Source organism: Pleurodeles waltl, chromosome 7 (assembly GCF_031143425.1).
Source record: "Pleurodeles waltl isolate 20211129_DDA chromosome 7, aPleWal1.hap1.20221129, whole genome shotgun sequence".
Lineage (NCBI taxonomy): Eukaryota > Metazoa > Chordata > Amphibia > Caudata > Salamandridae > Pleurodeles > Pleurodeles waltl.
Window position 1 is genome coordinate 787,201,374 of NC_090446.1, and position 19,071 is coordinate 787,220,444.

The following is a 19,071-nucleotide window of genomic DNA, read 5'->3' on the forward strand; positions in this document are numbered from 1 at the left end:
TGTTCTTTATCAAAAGGCTTGTTTAAAACTGCCTGCTGTACCTCCTGTTTAATCCCCGAGCATCTGGGCCAGGCATGGCGCCTTATGACACTTGTGTTAAAACTGTGTGCTGCTGCATCAGCAGCATCAAGCGCACATCTAATGGAGTTGTTGGAAATTGTTTGTCCCTCATTTACAATTTCTAGCCCTCTTTTACGATGTTCTTCTAGTAGGTATTGTAAAAGTTCCTCCATAGCATCCCAGTGAGCTCTGTCATATCGGACTAGTAAAGCTTGTGCATTTGCAATTCGCAAGTGATTGGCTGCTTGAGCTGCGCTCTTTCCTGCTGCATCTACTTTTTTACTTTATCAGGAGGAGGTGTGTCTCCTCTTGACTGGCTATTAGCCCTTTTGTGTGCAGTAGATGCAACAATAGAGTCTGGAGGCATTTCTGTTTTCATGTATAAAGGATCAGTGGGTGCATCCTTGGACTTTATCAACTCGGAGTGATAACCCTTGCTCAAACAGGCTCTTTAAATATTTATTCTGCATGTCTGAGCATGCTTGGAAGCATTGGAAGGAAATGACTTTCCTTATGTGTTGCACCAAGGGTGCCCAAAAAAAAAAATCTTCCTCTACTGTGTACGTATGTACATTGTGAAATGCTGCTGCTCTGAATATAACTTGTTGGTATGATGTGGAATCCTCAGGTAGTGAAGGTCTAGATGGGTAAAAATCTGGTCCATTTGGTGTAATAGGATCCGGATCGTACTCATCCCATGGGCTCTATTCATCTAATGTATCCCCTATATCTTGAGACCCACTAGGTGGTGTGAGCCCTGAATGAGGGGGAGATTTTGGTGGAGGAGTATGTTCTGGAGAAGTAGGTAAGGGTGGAGTATTTGAGTATGAAAAGAAGTATTTTCTTTGGTAGTCTTCTTTGAAGGTTAGAAGAACCAAGACATTCTAGAAAAGTTAATTTCCTTTTTAAAGGTGCGGAAGTGATGTTATGATCCGCCCTGTTCATTGTTGAATTTGAAGTCAGCGCTGCCTAGCGTCCATGCCTTTTTAAAATTGGTTCCACCTAGGATGTAGGGGTTGTTATAGACTGTTCAGAGTCACTGAAAGTCATCTGTGATGTTTTCAGTTCCGAAGGTTTTTGTGGATGGAAAATGTTTGGTGCCGAAACATTAGTTGACTGTTGTCTCTTTGTCGGTGCTGAAGTGGTTAGCACTGAACCACGATGGAATTTCTGTTTTGTCAGTGCCGAAATGGGAGGTACTAGAGGTTGATGCAGAAGATTTATCTTTGGCTTTTTTCAGTGCCAAGCTGGTATTCAAGGCATCAGAATAAGTTTCTTGTCTCCGACCATGGCTGGAAGGCAGTGGCGACCGGTGACCTCTTTTGTGGTTGTTTTGTCCGATGAGAAAGGGGGCTTTTTATTTACAGTTTGTGTTGGTTGTAATGGTTGACTCTCGATGTCCGACTGCACATCAAAGTCCAAATCTTGCACAGAGAAGACCACCCACCCCCCGGTTCCAAGTGTTGCGTGTGCTTGTCACCGAAGATGTGTATCATCTGGATGTCGCAACGTCATTTCCATTCAAGAAGCTCTTCGATCTCTAAGTGTCTTCTTCGATCGAAGTGAATGACACACGTCGCAGGTCTGGTCATTGTGGTCTGGTGAAAGACACAAATTACACACCTGATGATGGTCGGTTTGTGGAAACTTTGAATAGCATCGAGGGCAAAACCTGAATGGAGTACATTCCATTAGGGCTGCATGCTTTGATACCACATGGAAGAGGTAGGCCCAAAGAGGGCCTTTCTGTTCTGGAAAGGGTCGAGAAATTCAAATCAGAGTATGGAAAAGGAACCGCAAGTTGAATTATTAAAGAATACTCGTTCGAAAACAATACCGACGATGATAGCAAGACAGAAAGAACACTGTTTTATACAGTTTAGAGGAGGGAACTGTGAGTGAAAGGGACACACGTCCAAACCCGACAGCGGAGAAAAACAATCTAACAAAGGAGTCGATGCCCATGCGCAGTATTACTGAGAGGAGTCACTCGATCCCGTGACTCAAACTTTCTTCAAACAAAAACAAGTTGTACTACTTCTAACCCAACGCTAGATGGCGAGCTTATGCAAAGCATATGTATCTACAGCTACACATGCCATCGAACATGACTGTTTAGACTTCCGAGTTCCCTTATAAAACGGCATTCAATAACATACTATAATACATGAGAATGGAAGTTAATGCTATAAAATACAAACAATATTTAAAACGACAAGCAAATATTTTAGAACAGAACGTTTCTAATAAAAGCAACTTTAATAATTTCCAGTGCCACAAAAGCATTACAAATTATAAATTTGTTTTATAATATCACTGAACCATTCCTTTACACAATGCAGCTAACACATTAAGCTACATTTGATCTTGTGTAATGCATATGACATATATAAAACTGCATTCAATTAACTGTTAAAAAGTAACCTGAAATTATTTGCATTTTATCCCCAAAACAGTTTGTGCTGGTCCTTCGTTTCTACATCTTAACAAAATGTATCAATTGATTTGTACTGCAAAAAACACAAAAATGAAAGATGCTAGCTGCATTCTTGACAACATAACTCAGAACTGAAACTCATTAAAATAATTAAAAAGCAATTAGACATCTTTCCATGTTTAATTTTAGGAATTATTGATAATCTTTGGTTACAATATATTTATATACTATATATTTTAAGTAGTTATACGGAGGTTAGTTTAATCAAAAAAATACCATACAAAACCACCATGTCCAATTTAAGATTTTCACCCTGCAGAAGGCACTCATAGGTATAATTATTCTACAAAAGTGTATCACCACATACTATGTAAATACATGTTTGTGAATAGTGAGGATCTTAAATTGAATACTTATTTTTAATAGGAAAAGCTCTGAAACTTTACTATGTATGATCCCTTAAATGCTTTCCATCGCTTTAAATTCACTGAGCGCTTGGACAACATTAACATGCTTTTTCTGAGAAGCCCGTTTAATCTTGGTTTGGGTTTCATCCTGCTTTTCTCTTTTCACCAAAGGCTTCTTCTCTGGAGCTTTCATTTTCCAGGAAACTGCTGGAAGGTTGAGTGAAGCCATTCCTTGAGAGCGCTGGTATTTAGTAGATGCCACATATGATGCCTTTACTGTTTGAACTACTGCGTTCATCAAGTTCTTTGCAGCTTGGATCAAAGACATTGCACTGTCCACCTAGCACAAAAAGACCAGAAAAATGTCATTGTTATATCAAAATATTTTTTCAACCCAGATGAAATTGCCTCTGTGCGTTCCCTAATAACTCAGACACGTGACAATCTGTATATCTACATACATTTTGCAGAAATAACTAAGAACATATGTGTTTAGAACTAATTTAGTATGTGACTTCTCAAGCTTCAGTTCAATAGCTCACAGCAAATATACACTTTGAAGTGACAAAAGTTTGGGCAGATAAAGTTGCACAGATTGACTTTTTTCAAATCTTACTCATGTTATTCCCCAGAGGACTGGACAATCCCAAGTATACTGGATGTGTTTCAAGATGTTGGGATAGACAGCCCCTACAGTAGGAAAGTACCCTCTTTATTGGCATGGTTACCCCCATATTCTGACTTTTGTCATTATGTTTGACTGTGTCTACTAGGTTCCTGCTAAACAGTGGTTTTGCTCTCTCCTTTAAATTGTACCTTTCTTCTTCCAACAATTGGCATACTGGTGCCCTCATGTGAGTCCCTAGTATAAGGTACTTAGGTACCCAGAGCATTGGGCTATGGGCTCGAGCAGTTATTCTGCCACCCTTAGGGAGCCCATGCAAAGGGTTCTGCAGGCCTGCCATTGCAGCCTGCGTGAAACGGTTGCATGCTCCTGTTTTCACTAAAGGTCACTACCCGATGTCACTGTTAGCCACCCCTATGGTAGGCCCTCAAAGACCAGAGGGCAGGGTGTAGGTACCAATGTGTGAGGGCACCGCTGCACGAGCAGAGGTGCTGCCACAAACTCCAGATCCATTTTCCTGAACGTTGAGTGTGGGGACGCCATTTTACACGTGTACTGGACATAGGTCACTACCTATGTCTAGCTACATAATGGTAACTCCAAACCTGGGCATGTGTGGTATCAAACATGTCCGAATCATACCCCAATACTGTTGCAGGTATTGGAAGTATGATTCCATGCACTCTGGAGACTCATTAGAGGACCCCCAGCATTGCTACTACCAGACTTACAAGGTTTTCCAGGCGCCCGGCTGCTGCCACCCCTCAGACAGGTTTCTGCCTTCCTCCTGCTTGATCTGATCTAGCCCAGGAAGGCAAAACAAAGGATTTCCTTTAGGAGAGGGAGGTAACACCCTCTCCCTTTGGAAATAGGTGTGACTGGCTTGGGAGGGGTAGCCTTCCCCAAGCCACTGGTTTGCTTTGAAGGGCACATTTGGTGCCCTCCATGCATGAACCAGTCTACACCAGCTCAGGGACCCCAAGTCCATGCTCTGGTGCAAAACTGGACAATAGAAAGAGAAGTGACCACTCCCCCGCCCATCACCACCCCAGGGGTGGTGCGTAGAGCTCCTCCAGAGGGTCCCTGGGTTCTGCCATCTTGTTTCCAAGGTTGGCAGGGAACTCTGGGAGCATCTAAGTGGCCAGGCCAGACAGGTGACGTCAGAGCCCATCCCCCTTTCAGGACTCTTTAGGGTCTCTCTCTCTCTCTTTGGTGGATCCTCAGATTCGGCTTACAAGATTCCAGCAGGACTCCTCTGCAGCGACTTCTGGCCACTGGAACTGCGACTGGACCCTCCTGGAACTGACAAACACTACTACAATGAAGAAGACTCTTCTGCAACTGTTTGCACGTCTCCTGCCTGCTGTGCATCATTTCCCCGGCCGTGCTTCCTCAGAAGACTGCAACTCTTCTGCCTGCACAAGAAGACAGAATCTCCCTTGGAGTGAACAAGTCACTTCCCTGCAACTGCAGGCACCTACGATGAGCGACTGGCTGTGTGGATCCCCTCTCCTGCTGAGCTGCGTGGATCCTGCATCACAGCTGGTGGTCCTCTTGGTCCTTTCTGCCAGCTGTCCAACTTTGGTGAAGGTAAGCCTCTGCCTTCTCACGCAGGAAGTACACCTGTGCACTGCGTCTCTTGCAGCTGTCAGGGCTTGTTAGCATCTCTTCTAAGGGATGCTCAGATGACGTGTAGCTCCAGCCCCCAGCGCTTTATCTTGCAAAGCACAGCCTCCTGCGTGGTTCTCCTGCGTCGTAGGATCCTCTTTTGTAGTGCTGCATGGGCTCCTTCTGCGACTCCTGTGTCCCTGTCCTGTGGGACTCCTGCGGGTGCTGCCTCTGCTCCTGTGGACTCCCTGCGATGCGGAGGGTCCCCTGTGACTCCCCCTCATGGGTTGAGTCCTCCTGGTCCTTGCTGGTCCCTGACAGCACCTCTTTTCCACTAACCACGAATTTGCCTTTGCCAAGGCTTGATTTGGAATTCCTGCACCAACACCTGTCTGCAATCTTCCATCCAGCGTGGGACTATCTGCATCCATAAGGAACTCTTCTCCGGCTCCAGGGCTGCAGTGCTGACCTGTTCTTCATCACCATCGACCAACTCCTGCATGCACAGGTGGCTGGGTAGTAGCTCCTACTCCTCCTGGACTCCACTGTGACTCTTGGACTTGGTCCCCTCTCTCCACATGTCTTCTTTCTTCAGGAATCCACTACTGGTTTTCTTGCAGCCTTGTCTGGGTGGTTTTTTCCTTTTTTCCCTCCTTTTGAGTGGTTTGGGGAAAATCCAGTGTTTCACTCCTGCATTCCTGGCCGCTGGGTGTACTGTGTTACTTACCTCTGATTTTCTAGTACTCCCAGCTCCCCTCTACACATTTTACTTACCTAGATGGGGGTACCTTATTCACATTCCATTTTTTTTTTTTAGTATATGGTTTGTGCTCCCCCTAGGGTCACTATTGGTTATTGCTATTTGCACGGTTTTCTAACCTTTTCTATGCCTGTATTTGATTACTAGTGTATATATTTAGTGTATTATTTACCTCCTAATGGTGGGTTACCCGTTTGGTATTTTGTGGTGATCGGTTCCAAAAAGAAAGTAACTTTATTTTTGTAAAACTGAGTGTTTTCTTTAAAGTGTGTATGTGCTGTGTGACTACAGTGGTATTGCATGAGCTTTGCAGGTCTCCTAGATAAGCCTTGGCTGCTCATGCATAGCTACCTCTAGAGAGCCTGGCTTCTAGACACTGCTTACACTTCACTAAGAGGGGATACCTGGACCTGGTATAAGGTGTAATGACCATAGGTACCCACCACACACCAGGCCAGCTGCCTACACCTATACACTGCTGGTTTGCTTTAGGTGTACTTGGGTATTTCTGAACTAAGACTCCTCCACTATGAACAGGAAAGCACAGTACCTCTTCACCTTGGGGAAAAGCCACAGATTGTTTTACACCTTATGTTTGTTATTGACAAGAGTCTGCATTGTTGCATGTGCAGAAGAATGTTGGTTTTCACATCTTACAACTCACAGGCAGGGTTGATCTGATATGCTGCAGGATCATGCTCACTAGCAACAGTCGAGTAAAAAGAAAAAGCTGAACTTTACCTAACTTGTACCTCTTTCAAATATACCAATGGTGGAACCAGGCTCATTAAGGTCCTTAAGGAGCAACAGATCACTAATGAATGCAATACGTTTCCAACTTAAACTCAAGGATCTAAAAGACTTTGCCATCTTCAAAGATTAATACTGGCTTAATTAAGAGCTGTCACTAACGTAAAAATATATAGATGCAAATATTAAAATAATTCAGGAAACTATTCTTCAAAGAATCCTATTCAGGCAAGGATCGCAGGAACATTAGTTTTATGAAGTCCATGGATGACATACATACGTTTTCATACAATCTGAGGGTTGCTCGCCACTACTCCAGTAATACAAAATATACAAGGAAATTACCTGGTATAATGACTGGGGAGACTTTAGAAAGATCATACTTACACCAGAAACTACAAGCTCTCCACCAAGATGTTGAACTTCTGCTTTCACTTTACTGCAGATGTTTAGCTGATGGCAATACAATGCAATGCGTTGTAGATATGCCAGTAGATCCTGTTTGCAGGTAGAATCTGGGCACTAGAAAAAACAACATTTATTTATAAACTATTCACCTTGAACATTAGTGAACAAAGTTGTTATTTCAGAGCCCAACACTAGATGGCAGGACTATGCATAGCATGTGTATCTTGTGTATCTGCAGCTACACATGCCATCGAACGAATATATACATATATATATACACACACACACACATATATATATACACACATAAACACACACACACACACACACACACACACACACACACACCTACCTCTGGCTAAACAAAACCAGCCTTTTCGGGAACCTCATTTCAATTTAACCACACTAGTAATTTCCAAATCATGCCTGACATGGGCATAAAAGGAACACCTGACAGCACAAAGATAGTACTGCCTTTATGTTAGCATCTTCAAGCTAGGCACTCTCTTCTATTACTTCCACATAAGTACTATACTTTTGAAAGGACTCGAACAATAAGGATCTGAAACACAAGCTTTGGTAATGGGAAGGCGTTTGAGAAATCATTTAGCATTTTTTATAGTCTTTAGTATTAAAGTTCAAGGTGCTGCATGCAGCCTGTGGGCAAGAGGGATCCATTGGAAGAAACCCAGTGCAAGACTGCTCAGGAATTGAGGCAGAAAAGCACAAACTAAGCAGCACTGAACTTACAAAGACTTCTGTGGATCCCAAATTACACTTCAATTTGTTGTGCATGCTGCTGGAAGCAAGACTCTGGAACAGAAGACTGCATTTGGGAGTGCTTTCTGTGCTTAATGTTGGAGTTAAGTTACACGTAGGTTGTACACTTGCACAGATGGTAGCTAGAGTAAGATGAGTCATGTTTCCGCCACCCCCAAAAGCAAACAGGATATACACTAGTTACATCAAATTCGGAGGATAACTGGCATTCACGTACAAGTGGTGCCAAGACAGGCTGCAATTGAAGGTTTGTGAAGTTGGAAAATTTGGCTTGTGGCACAATCAGTGTTTGTGAAATAAAGCGAAAAAAATATATGGATGAGTAAACTCCAAGGTCAGAGATAAGAGGTCATAATGTTTGGTTGTGTGGTTTAATAGACCCTCACAAAAAAAAACTTAAGTTGATTAAGACTGTTTTCTCCATCGAGCTTCCAACAATTCAGTTTTTCATCTCTTGACTACTGTGTAAATTCTGTGATCACATCTTCGCAATACACCTGGGACTTGCATGGAAGTTCAGGGGATTGTGCCACTTCAGTGCAGCCCTCTGAACTAGTAGATAGAAGCAGTATTAGGGATAATCCCACGAGATGCATTTTTGTGCTAATGATAACCCACAACACTTACATCACAAAGGAAGGAACATCTACAAATGTACATTGCTCTCCACTGCTACAGAGGAGATATTTCTTGTTAAATAATACTCCAAGCAAAAGAGCACTTATCAAAGCAGCATTTTTTTCTGTTTTAAAAATAAATGCCAAACGTGGAGAGTTTCAAATTGCGATTGCTCTGAACTAGGATAGCAGGACTCACATTAGATCTTGATTAAAACCCACTGCAGTATAGTGAACACTCATGCATTATATAGAGCATTTAAAATAAAACCACCTATAAAACTGGCAATGGGTTAAGTGTGTGGTGTTAGACTGTTTATATCTGTTAAGGAACTGGACAAAGTTACAATTTTTAACCACTCCCACCCTCTAACACTCAAAAAACAATTGAAATAGAATAATTTTACAACAGAAGTGACAACTCCACCTAGTATGGAAGTGGCACAGGCTCCATTAACATCTAAATTTCTTTCAGAATGTGCAACATTTATCATTTTCTGAACTGCTTTATTTGGTTTAAAAGATTATAATTCTGGAGTTATTTTGTGAAATTTTGCAAAAGGAATGGAAGTTCCAAAACAGACAATGTAACAGCCTGACCCGATTTTCCAAGTACCAGCAGTTGGAAATCTCAAGATATCCGCTATGTATTACAACAGAATGTAAATGTGAAGTACTTTAGTTTCACCATGGGCCACACTATTATTGTCAATGTAAATACATGGTATTGATAAAGAGATACTGTTTTGTAAATTGCTGTTGCCGGCTGTTCATAAAACAAGTACAGGCAACCCGAGCCTGCTGTCTATTGGCTGAGAGTGGGCAGAAATTCCTCGAATTTAAAGGCTAATGAAGGGGTTATTTAACTTGCCAGTGGAGAAGGAGCATGTCATATTAAAACAGTATGAGGAGGCCCCAGAGTATCAACTGGCAAAAGGATCAGGGCTTCCCACAAACAGAAGTGTCTGTGAGCGAGTGCGAGAGAGTCTGTGAGTGCATCTGTGAGTGCGAGTGCGCGCATGCGTGACTCAACAATAGACTTGACTAGTCAAGTCCTGTCTGGCAGTTCCAACACCACCCCCACCACACACTGTTTCGTTTTGCTCCAAATGCATTTCCAAAAGGTTATAAACTAAAAATATGATGCATGAGTAGGTGTAGGAAGTTGGCTCTGTATATACTATCTCAAAGTAAGAGATAGTGTGCACAGAGTCCAAGGGTTCCCCTTCGAGGTAAGATAGTGGCAAAATTAGATAATTCTGATGCTCTATTTTGTGGTAGTGTGGTCGAGCAGTAGGCTTATCAAAGGGTAGTGTTAAGCATTTGTTGTACACACACAGGCAATAAATGAGGAACACACACTCAAAGACTTAACTCCAGGCCAATAGTTTTTTTATAGAAAAATATATTTTCTTAATTTATTTTAGAACCACAAGATTCAAAGTAAATGAACACAAGTAGGCACACAAAACACACCCTCAGCAGCACAGGGGCGGGCGGGTACAGTGTGCTTAGCAGGCGTCAGGTTTTCAATAGGAATCAATGGAGGGACCCGGGGGTTCACTCTAGCGGTGCAGGCAGGGCACAGGGGGGCTTCCCGAGCCAGCCCCGACTGGGCTAGGCAGAGGGTCACCTAATGGTCACTCCTGCTCGGTTCCTTCTGGTCCTGGGGGCTGCGGGTGCAGTGCTTGGTCCAGGCGTCTGGTTCTTTGTTCCAGGCAGTAGTGGTCAGGGGGAGCCTCTGGATCCGCTCTGCATGTGTTGCTGTGGGGGCCCCAGGGGGAAGGTCATCTCAGGTTACTCACGAGGTTGCAGTCGCCTGGGAGTCTATCTGCAGTGTTGGTTCTCTGGCGCTCGAGCCGGGGGCGTCGGGTGCAGAGTGTGAAGTCTCATGCTTCCGGCGGGAAGAGTGAAGTCTTTGAAAGTTGCAAAGTTGTTGCTGTTTTTGAACAGTGCCACTGTTCTCTGGAGTTTCTTGGTCCTTCGGGTTCAGGGCAGTCCTCTCAGTCATCAGAGGTCGCTGGTCCCTGTCGGATGCGTCGCTGTGCAGGTTGAGTCTGGAGACAGACAGGTAGGGCTGCAGCCAAGTCAGTTGTCATCTCAGTCGTCTCTGCAGGGCTTTCAGGTCAGCAGTCCTTGTTGTAGGTTGCAGAAATCTGATTTCCTGGGTTCTGGGGTGCCCCTAAATACTAGATTTAGGGGGGTGTTTAGGTCAGGAGGACAGTAGCCAGTGGTTATTGTCCTGGAGGGTGGCTACACCCTCTTTTTGCCTCCTCCCTGAGGGGAGGGGGGCACATCCCTAATCCTATTGGGGGAATCCTCCAAAACCAAGATGGAGGATTTGTAAAGGCAGGGGTCACCTCAGCTCAGGGCACCTTAGGGGCTGTCCTGACTGGTGGGTGACTCCTCCTTGTTTTTCTAATTATCTCCTCCAGCCTTGCTGCCAAAACTTGGGGCAGTGGCCGGAGGGGCATGCATCTCCACTAGCTGGGAAGCCCTGGGGTGCTGTAACAAAAGGCATGAGCCTTTGAGGCTCACCGCCAGGTGTTGCAGTTCCTGAAGGAGGAGGTAAGAAGCACCTCCACCTAGTACAGGCTTTGTTCCTGGCCACAGAGTGACAAAGGCACTCTCCCAATGTGGCCAGAAACTCGTCTGGTTGTGCTTAGCACGAGGAGTTGGACTGGTATTCAGGGGGCATCTCTAAGATGCCCTCTGGGTGCATTTTACAATAAATTCCACACTGGCATCAGTGTGCATTTATTGTGCTGAGAAGTTTGATACCAAACTTCCCAGATTTCAGTGTAGCCATTATGGAACTGTTGAGTTCATGTTCGACAAACTCCCAGACCATATACTCTTTATGGCTACCCTGCACTTACAATGTTTAAGGTTTGGCTTAGACACTGTAGGGGCACAGTGCTCATGCACATATGCCCTCACCTGTGGTATAGTGCACCCTGCCTTAGGGCTGTAAGGCCTACTAGGGGGGTGACTTACCTATGCCACAAGCAGTGTGAGGTGGGCATGGCACTCTGAGGGGAGTGCCGTGTTGACAGTCTTTTTCTCCCCACCAGCATACACAAGCTGTGAGGCAGTGTGTGCATGTGCTGAGTGAGGGGTCCCCAGGGTGGCATAAGACATGCTGCAGCCCTTAGAGACCTTCCCTGGCATCAGGGCCCTTGGTACCAGGGGTACCATTTACAAGGGACTTATCTGGCTGCCAGGGCTGTGCCAATTGTGGGAACAAATGTACAGTTTAGGGAAAGAAAACTGGTGCTGGGGCCTAGTTAGCAGGGTCCCAGCATACTTTGTCATAACTGGCATCAACAAAAGGCAAAAAGTCAGGGGGTAACCATGCCAAGGAGGCATTTCCTTACAGCAGTTAAACTGGATTATTAAGAATCCACATGTTCCATGGCACAAGTACACATTTTCCAAGTCAGTAGCATTTTAACCAAGAATTTTAGGGCTTAATCACTGGAGGAAGCTGGCTATCTATGCAGTGTACCAATGCAGGGGTACACTATGAAGACAGTGCAGGCAACTTTTTGGCTGACAGTGGTTGAAGTAATAATCCTAAATGCTCTTTTGTGATAGTGTGGGCGAGCAGTTTAGGCTTATCACGGGACTGCTAAGCATTTCATGAACACAGTCAAACGAGACAAGAAAAAAAAACAAGACTAATTTCTTTTTTAAAATAGTACATATTTTTATTTAAATTTAGGCATCAAGATCTACAAGAGCAGGTAAGTACTTTTTGAGTTAACAATTTCAATAAAGGTAGAAAATAAGGCTGTCAAATATAAGGCATAAGCCTTGAATTAGGTAATATTATCCTGAGGAGAAAACATACACTGCACAGAGTCACTTGCAATCCACTTAAAGGACTGTTCTTTTTCACTTAAGGTAAGAAGGGGCTGAGGTCTCTGCAACCACCAGCAGTATCAGGCTGCCTGCCCTGGTGTGTACGGGTACATAGGTGCTCCTAGCGGTGGTAGCCTCGGATGCTAAGTGTTGAAGTAAATGGGAGCAGTACCTGGAAGAAATGGGCTGGAATTCAAGTGGGGACTGGGTGACTGCAGGAAAATGGCTCCTTGTTGCAGCTCACCTCACTCCTAAAGCGTGAGTCTCCAACACTCTGCACCCGACACCCCCGGCCCATGTCCAGAGAAACCAACACTGCAGCAAGGACCCCCAGGCGACTCACACGACGTGTCCACCCTGAGACAACTTCCCTGCACCCCCCATGGCGATGCCTGCAGCGAGAATCCAGAGGATCCCCCTGACCGCGACGGCCCGGTAACAAAGAACATGACGCCTGGAAGAAGCACTGCACCTGCAGCCCCCAGGCCCGAGATGAACCAACTACTGGTGCAAGTCTGACCAGCAGGCAGACCTCATCTTTGCCCAGTCAGTTGCCGGCCCGAGAAGCCCCAAAGTGCCCTGCATGCATTGCCTGAGTGACCCCGGGGTCCCTCCATTGATTCCAATACAAAACCCAACACCTTGTGCGCACACTGCACCCGGCCGGCCGCCCCTGTGCCGCTGAGGGTGTATTTTGTGTGCCTGTTTACCTGACAAACTAACCTTTACTTACCTCCCCCAGGAACTGTTGAATTTTGCACTGTGTCCACTTTGAAAATAGCTTATTGCCATTTTATGCTAAACTGTATACATTACTGTTTTCACTCAATGTTCTATATTTACCTATGACAAGTACCTTACAATTTATGTACTTGATATCTGAATATTGTGGTTCTAAAATAAATTAAGAAAATAATATTTTTCTATATAAAAACCTATTGGCCCGGAGTTAAGTCACTGAGTGTGTGTTCTCATTTATTGCCTGTGTCTGTACAACAGATGCTTAACACTACCCTCTGATAAGCCTAACTGCTCGACCACATTACCACAAATAGAGTATTAGTATTATCTATTATTGCCTCTGTCAAGCCTCTTGGGGAACCCCTGGACTGTGTGCACACTATCTCTCACTTTGAGATAGTATATACAGAGCCAGCTTCCCACAGTGACCAGTCCGTTTAAACCCAAAAAGGAGAGTTTGGGGCTAGGTCCCAGAGGGCCTCAGCTATACAGACACCATCGATTTCAGTGGGCCCGAGCTGGGGGTGAGGGGGTTAGAGTGCATCAGCTTTTTGTCTGGCATGTCAGTGAATAAGAGGATCTCATGGTTCTTGGGGTACCTGCAGAAGAGTGGAAAAACACAGAAGAATGACTTCTGGCTGACCTCTGTTGAAGTACCTCGAAGTACAGGTAGGTTTTTGCAGTGGTGGTGTTCTGGCTGAACACAAACAAGCCTTGGTGCTTGCAACTGGCAGTGGTACTCTAAGTATTAATGCAGGAAGGGTCCAGGCAGGCTCAGCATCTCGAAAACTGGATAGGTTGACGGGCAGCACTCCTGGACACTCCGGATCCTTTTCCTTGTGATATGCTACCTCAGTGAACACGATGGTCAGCACAACAGAGAACCAGGCGGTCACGGTTGATGCCGGTTGGGAAGTGGCTCCTCCACTCCAAGGGACATGCTGGCTGGTTTGCAAAGTGCTGGCAGGCCTCCCAGGATTTGGAATATGCACAGCTAGCTGCATGACAAGTCCGGCCTTTGCAACTGTCTGGACTGGAGCAGGTAGGCAGGTCCTTCTTTAGTTAGTCGAATCTGAGTTACTGGTGTCAAGGGACCAGCTAAATACTGAATTTAGGGGTGTTAGAGGAGTGTTGGATAGTAGCCAATGGGCTACTTACCCCTGGGTTGACTACACCCCCTATATGAACAATTCCTGTTGGGAGTGGGCATAACCCTGCCCCAGAGATCCTCATTTCACCAAAAACAAGATGGTGGAACCCTTCTCCTTTGTGGAGCACATTAGGGGTGAGACTATCCTGGTAGTACAGAATGCTTACTTACATAGATTATTTTCTGCCGGTTTTCATGCCAAATGGGCCTTAGGGCAGGGGGTGGAATTCCCTAGGTCTGGAGGAGTCAGCGTCACATATCAAAGGGCGACAGAGGCTTCGAAGCCTCCAGCCCAGATATGCTGATTTATTGCCATCCTGCTGGAGGAGGTGATAACACCTTCCTCCGGAGCAAGCATTGTTTCTAGCCTCTGACAGCGCAGGATCTCACCTCCAGGGGGTCAAAAACTAGTCTATGTTAGCAGGCTGGCCAGTACCACTCAGCCAGCACATTAGAGGACAAGGAGGTTTTCAGGAGGCACCTCTGGGTGCCCTCTGTATGCATGTCATAATAAATCCAATACTGGCAGCAGTATGGATTTATTAAGACAAGGTGTTTGATACCAAACACCATAGGTTTTAGTGAAGCCATTAAGTAAGTGGGTAACATGTGATGTACTGGGCACTGGTCAGACTTTGAGATGGTTTCCCTGGTCACTTGTGGTAACTAGTAACAGAACGGGACATCATAGGGACACGTCTGCTCATGTAGCTATACCGTCACATGCATTATGATGCACCCTGTCTTAGGGCTCTTAACGCCAGCTGTAGTGGTGACTTACATATAAGACATGCGGTGTACTTGGGCATTGCACACAGAGTGTGCTTAATGTTGTGTTTTCACAGTTTTTTGCAACATTTCACCCACTCTGTAACGACAGTCAGCATGTGTTTATGTGAGTCTCTTAGGGTGGCATGATACTCGCTGCAGCCCATAGGGATCTTCTTTAGTACCCATGCTCTAGGAACCAGGGGTACCATTTATAAGGGACTTAAAGGGGTCACAACATGTTGCGCTGCAGATTCACATGCTGTGCATTATCCTGCCATCTAGTGTTGGGCTCGGAGTGTTACAAGTTGTTTTTCTTCGAAGAAGTCTTTGAGTCACGGGACCGAGTGACTCCTCCCTTTCGGCTCCATTGCGCATGGGCGTCGACTCCATCTTAGATTGTTTTCCCCGCAAAGGGTGAGGTAGGAGTTGGTAAAGTAAGGATTCTAGAGGTGCCCATGCAATGGAGTAGAAATGTATGTACATATTGTGTATTAAAGGAATATTTATTTACATATTTACAATTTACATGCAACTAAAACGGCTACAGGCTCCCGGGGAGGTGGGAGGGCGCATGTGAATCTGCAGCGCAACATGCCACAAACAGGTGTACACTGGGTAAGTGACATTTTCCGTTCGATGGCATGTGTAGCTGCAGATACACATGCTGTGCATAGACTACAAAGCAGTAATCTCCCCAAAAGCGGTGGTCAGCCTGTAGGAGTTGAAGTTGTCTGAAATAATGTTATCAGTACAGCCTGTCCTACTGTGGCTTGTTGTGTTGCTAAAACATCTACACAGTAATGCTTAGTGAATGTATGGGGCGTAGACCAGGTGGCTGCCTTACAAATCTCTGTCATTGGTATATTACCAAGAAAAACCAATTGGTCCGCCTTTTTTCCTAGTGGAATGTGCCCTTGGAGTAATGGGTAATTCTCTTTTAGCTTTAAGGTAACAGGTCTGAATACATTTGACTATCCATCTGGCAATGCCTTGTTTGGATATAGGGTTACCTGCATGAGGTTTTTGGAAAGCTACGAACAATTGTTTTGTTCTGTCAATGTAATACATTAGCACTCTTTTATTGGCTAATGTATGCAATGCCCTTTCTGCTACTGATTCTGGTTGTGGAAAGAAGACAGGGAGTTCCACAGTTTGGTTTAGATGAAACGGTGATATGACTTTTGGTAAAAATTGTGGATTTGTACGGAGAACCACTATGTTTATGTATCTGTATAAAGGGTTCTTGGATAGTAAATGCCTGTATTTCGCTAACTCTTCGTAGAGAAGTGATGGCTATTAGAAAGGCTACTTTCCAAGTCAAGAATTGGATTTGACAAGAATGCATGGGTTCAAATGGTGGACCCATGAGTCATGTTAGTACAATATTAAGATTCCACGAAGGTACTGGTGGTGTCCTTGGGGGTATGATTCTTTTTAGTCCCTCCATAAAGGCTTTGATAACTGGGATTCTAAAAAGCGATTTTGTATGTGTAATCTGCAAATAAGCAGATATTGCAGTGAGATGGATTTTAATGGAAGAAAAAGGAAGATTTCCTTTTTGTAAGTGTAGTAAATAACTTACAATGTTTTGTATGGAGGCGTTTAGCGGCGTAATTTGATTAGCCTGGTAGTAGAAAACAAACCTTTTCCATTTATTAGCATAACAATGCCTTGTGGGTTTTCTTGCTTGTTTAATGACCTCCATACACTCTTTTGAGAGGTTTAGCTATCCGAATTCTAAGATTTCAGGAGCCAGATTGCTAGGTTGAGCGATGCTGGATGCGGGTGCCTGAACTGTTGTTTGTGTTGTGTTAACAGATCTGGTCTGTTTGGTAGTTTGATGTGCGGTACTACAGAGAAGTCCAACAGTGTGGTGTACCACGGTTGGCGAGCCCACGTTGGTGCTATGAGTATTAGTTTGAGTTTGTTTTGACTCAGTTTGTTGACCAGAAAAGGAATGAGCGGCAGAGGGGGAAAAGCATAAGCAAATATCCCTGACCAGCTGATCCATAGAGCATTGCCCTTGGACTGAGGGTGTGGGTATCTGGACACAAAGTTTTGGCATTTTGCTTTTTCTTTTGTTGCAAACAGATCTATGTTTGGTGTCCCCCAGCGGTAGAAGTGATCTTTTAGAATTTGGGGATGTATTTCCCATTCATGAGACTGTTGGTGATCTCGACTGAGATTGTCGGCTAACTGATTGTGAATGCCTGGTATATATTGTGCTATCAGGCGAATGTTGTTGTGAATTGCCCAATGCCAAATGTTTTGCGCTAGGATACACAGTTGTGACGAGTGCGTCCCCCCCTGTTTAAATAATACATTGTTGTCATATTGTCTGTCTTGACAAGAAGATGTTTGTGGGCTAGAAGGGGCTGAAAGGCTTTTAGTGCTAGAAAGACTGCTAGCAGTTCTAAATGATTTATGTGAAGTTGTTTTTGTTGACTGTCCCATTGACCTTGTATGCTGTGATTGTTGAGGTGTGCTCCCCACCCAATCATGGAGGCGTCTGTTGTGATAATGGCGTGAGTTACTGGGTCTTGAAAAGGCTGCCCTTTGTTTAAATTTACAGGGTTCCACCATTGAAGCGAAAAGTGTGTTTGGCAGTCTATCAACACTAGATCTTGTAGTTGACCCTGTGCCTGCGTCCATTGTTTTGCTAGACACTGTTGTAAGGGCTGCATGTGTAGTCTTGCGTTTGGGACAATAGCTATGCATGAGGACATCATGCCTAGTAGTTTCATCACAAACCTGACCGTGTATTGTTGGATTGATTGCATGCTTGATTTTATATTTTGAAAACGACTGGACTCTTTGTGGACTAGGAGTGGCAATTGCTCTTTGTGTGTTGAGTGTTACTACCAAGTATTGTTGTATTTGGGATGGTTGTAAATGTGATTTTTGGTAATTTATAGAAAACCCTAGTTTGTGCAGAGTACCTATTACATATTGCGTGTGAATTTGACATTGTGGGTGAGTGTTGGCTTTTATTAGCCAATCGTCTAGATACAGGAATAGGTGCATGTGATTTCTCCTTATATGAGCTACTATTACAGCTAGGCATTTTGCCAATACCCTGCGGGCCGTTGTTATTCCGAATGGCAACACTTTAAATTGGTAATGTTTGCCTTGTATTACAAACCTGAGGTATTTCCTGTGAGATTGATGGATGGGTATGTGAAAATACGCATCCTTTAGATCCAGTGTTGTCATGTATTCCCCTTGTTTTAGTAAAGGGACTACATCCTGTAGTGTTATCATGTGGAAATGATCTGATTTGATGAAGAGATTCAGTGTTCTGAGATCTAAAATAGGCCTTAACGTTTTGTCTTTCTTTGGGATGAGGAAATACAGGGAGTAAACCCCTGTTCCTCTCAGGTGATAAGGTACCAGTTCTATGGCTTCTTTTGCTAGTAGTGCTTGGACCTCTATTTGTAATAGGTCTAAGTGTTGTACTGACATTCTGTGCGTTCTTGGGGGAACATCTGGAGGGAATCTTGTGAACTCTATGCAGTAACCATGCTGGATAATTGATAGAACCCACGTGTCTGTGGTAATGTGTGTCCAATTGTGGTGGCATTTTGTTAATCTCCCCCCCACTGGTGATATGTGTTGGGGAAGTGTGACATTAAAGTCACTGCTTGCTACCAGGGGTCTGCTTGGCAGGCTGGAATTTCCCTCTTCCTCTTAGGAATTGTCCTCTGTAGGAACCACGAAACCCCCCTCTCCGGTACTGAGATTGGTAGGTGGGTTTTGTTTGGGAGGTGGATGGTTCTGATGGCTATTGTCTAAACCCCCTCCCTAAACTGTAGTTTCCTAAATGTTCCCCTGTATTGTGAGGAGTAGAGCGCGCCCATCGATTTGGCCGTGTCTTTTTTCATTTTCTCGATCGCAGTATCCACTTCCGGCCCAAATAAATGCTGTTGATTAAATGGCATATTCAATACCACCTGTTGTATTTCTGCCTTGAATCCAGAACTTCGCAGCCATGCATGCCTTTGAATAGTCACTGCTGTGTTAACAGTCTGTGCTGCTGTATCAGCAGAGTCTAGGGCAGACCGGATTTGGTAATTTGATATGGCCTGTACCTCTT

General features: G+C 44.5%; 1 protein-coding gene across 1 annotated transcript in view; it reads right to left on the minus strand.

Moving 5' to 3' along the window:
* Positions 1-2,300: 2,300 nt before the first annotated feature.
* Positions 2,301-19,071, minus strand: part of CTNNA1 (catenin alpha 1) — a 712,178-nt gene continuing 695,407 nt past the window's right edge. Inside the window, exons 17-18 of the mRNA XM_069199317.1 lie at positions 7,035-7,169; positions 2,301-3,244 (exon numbers count right to left, since the gene is read on the minus strand). Coding sequence (XP_069055418.1) covers positions 2,957-3,244; positions 7,035-7,169 — 423 coding nt within the window. The 3' untranslated portion in view covers positions 2,301-2,956. The remainder of the gene's footprint in view (positions 3,245-7,034; positions 7,170-19,071) is intronic.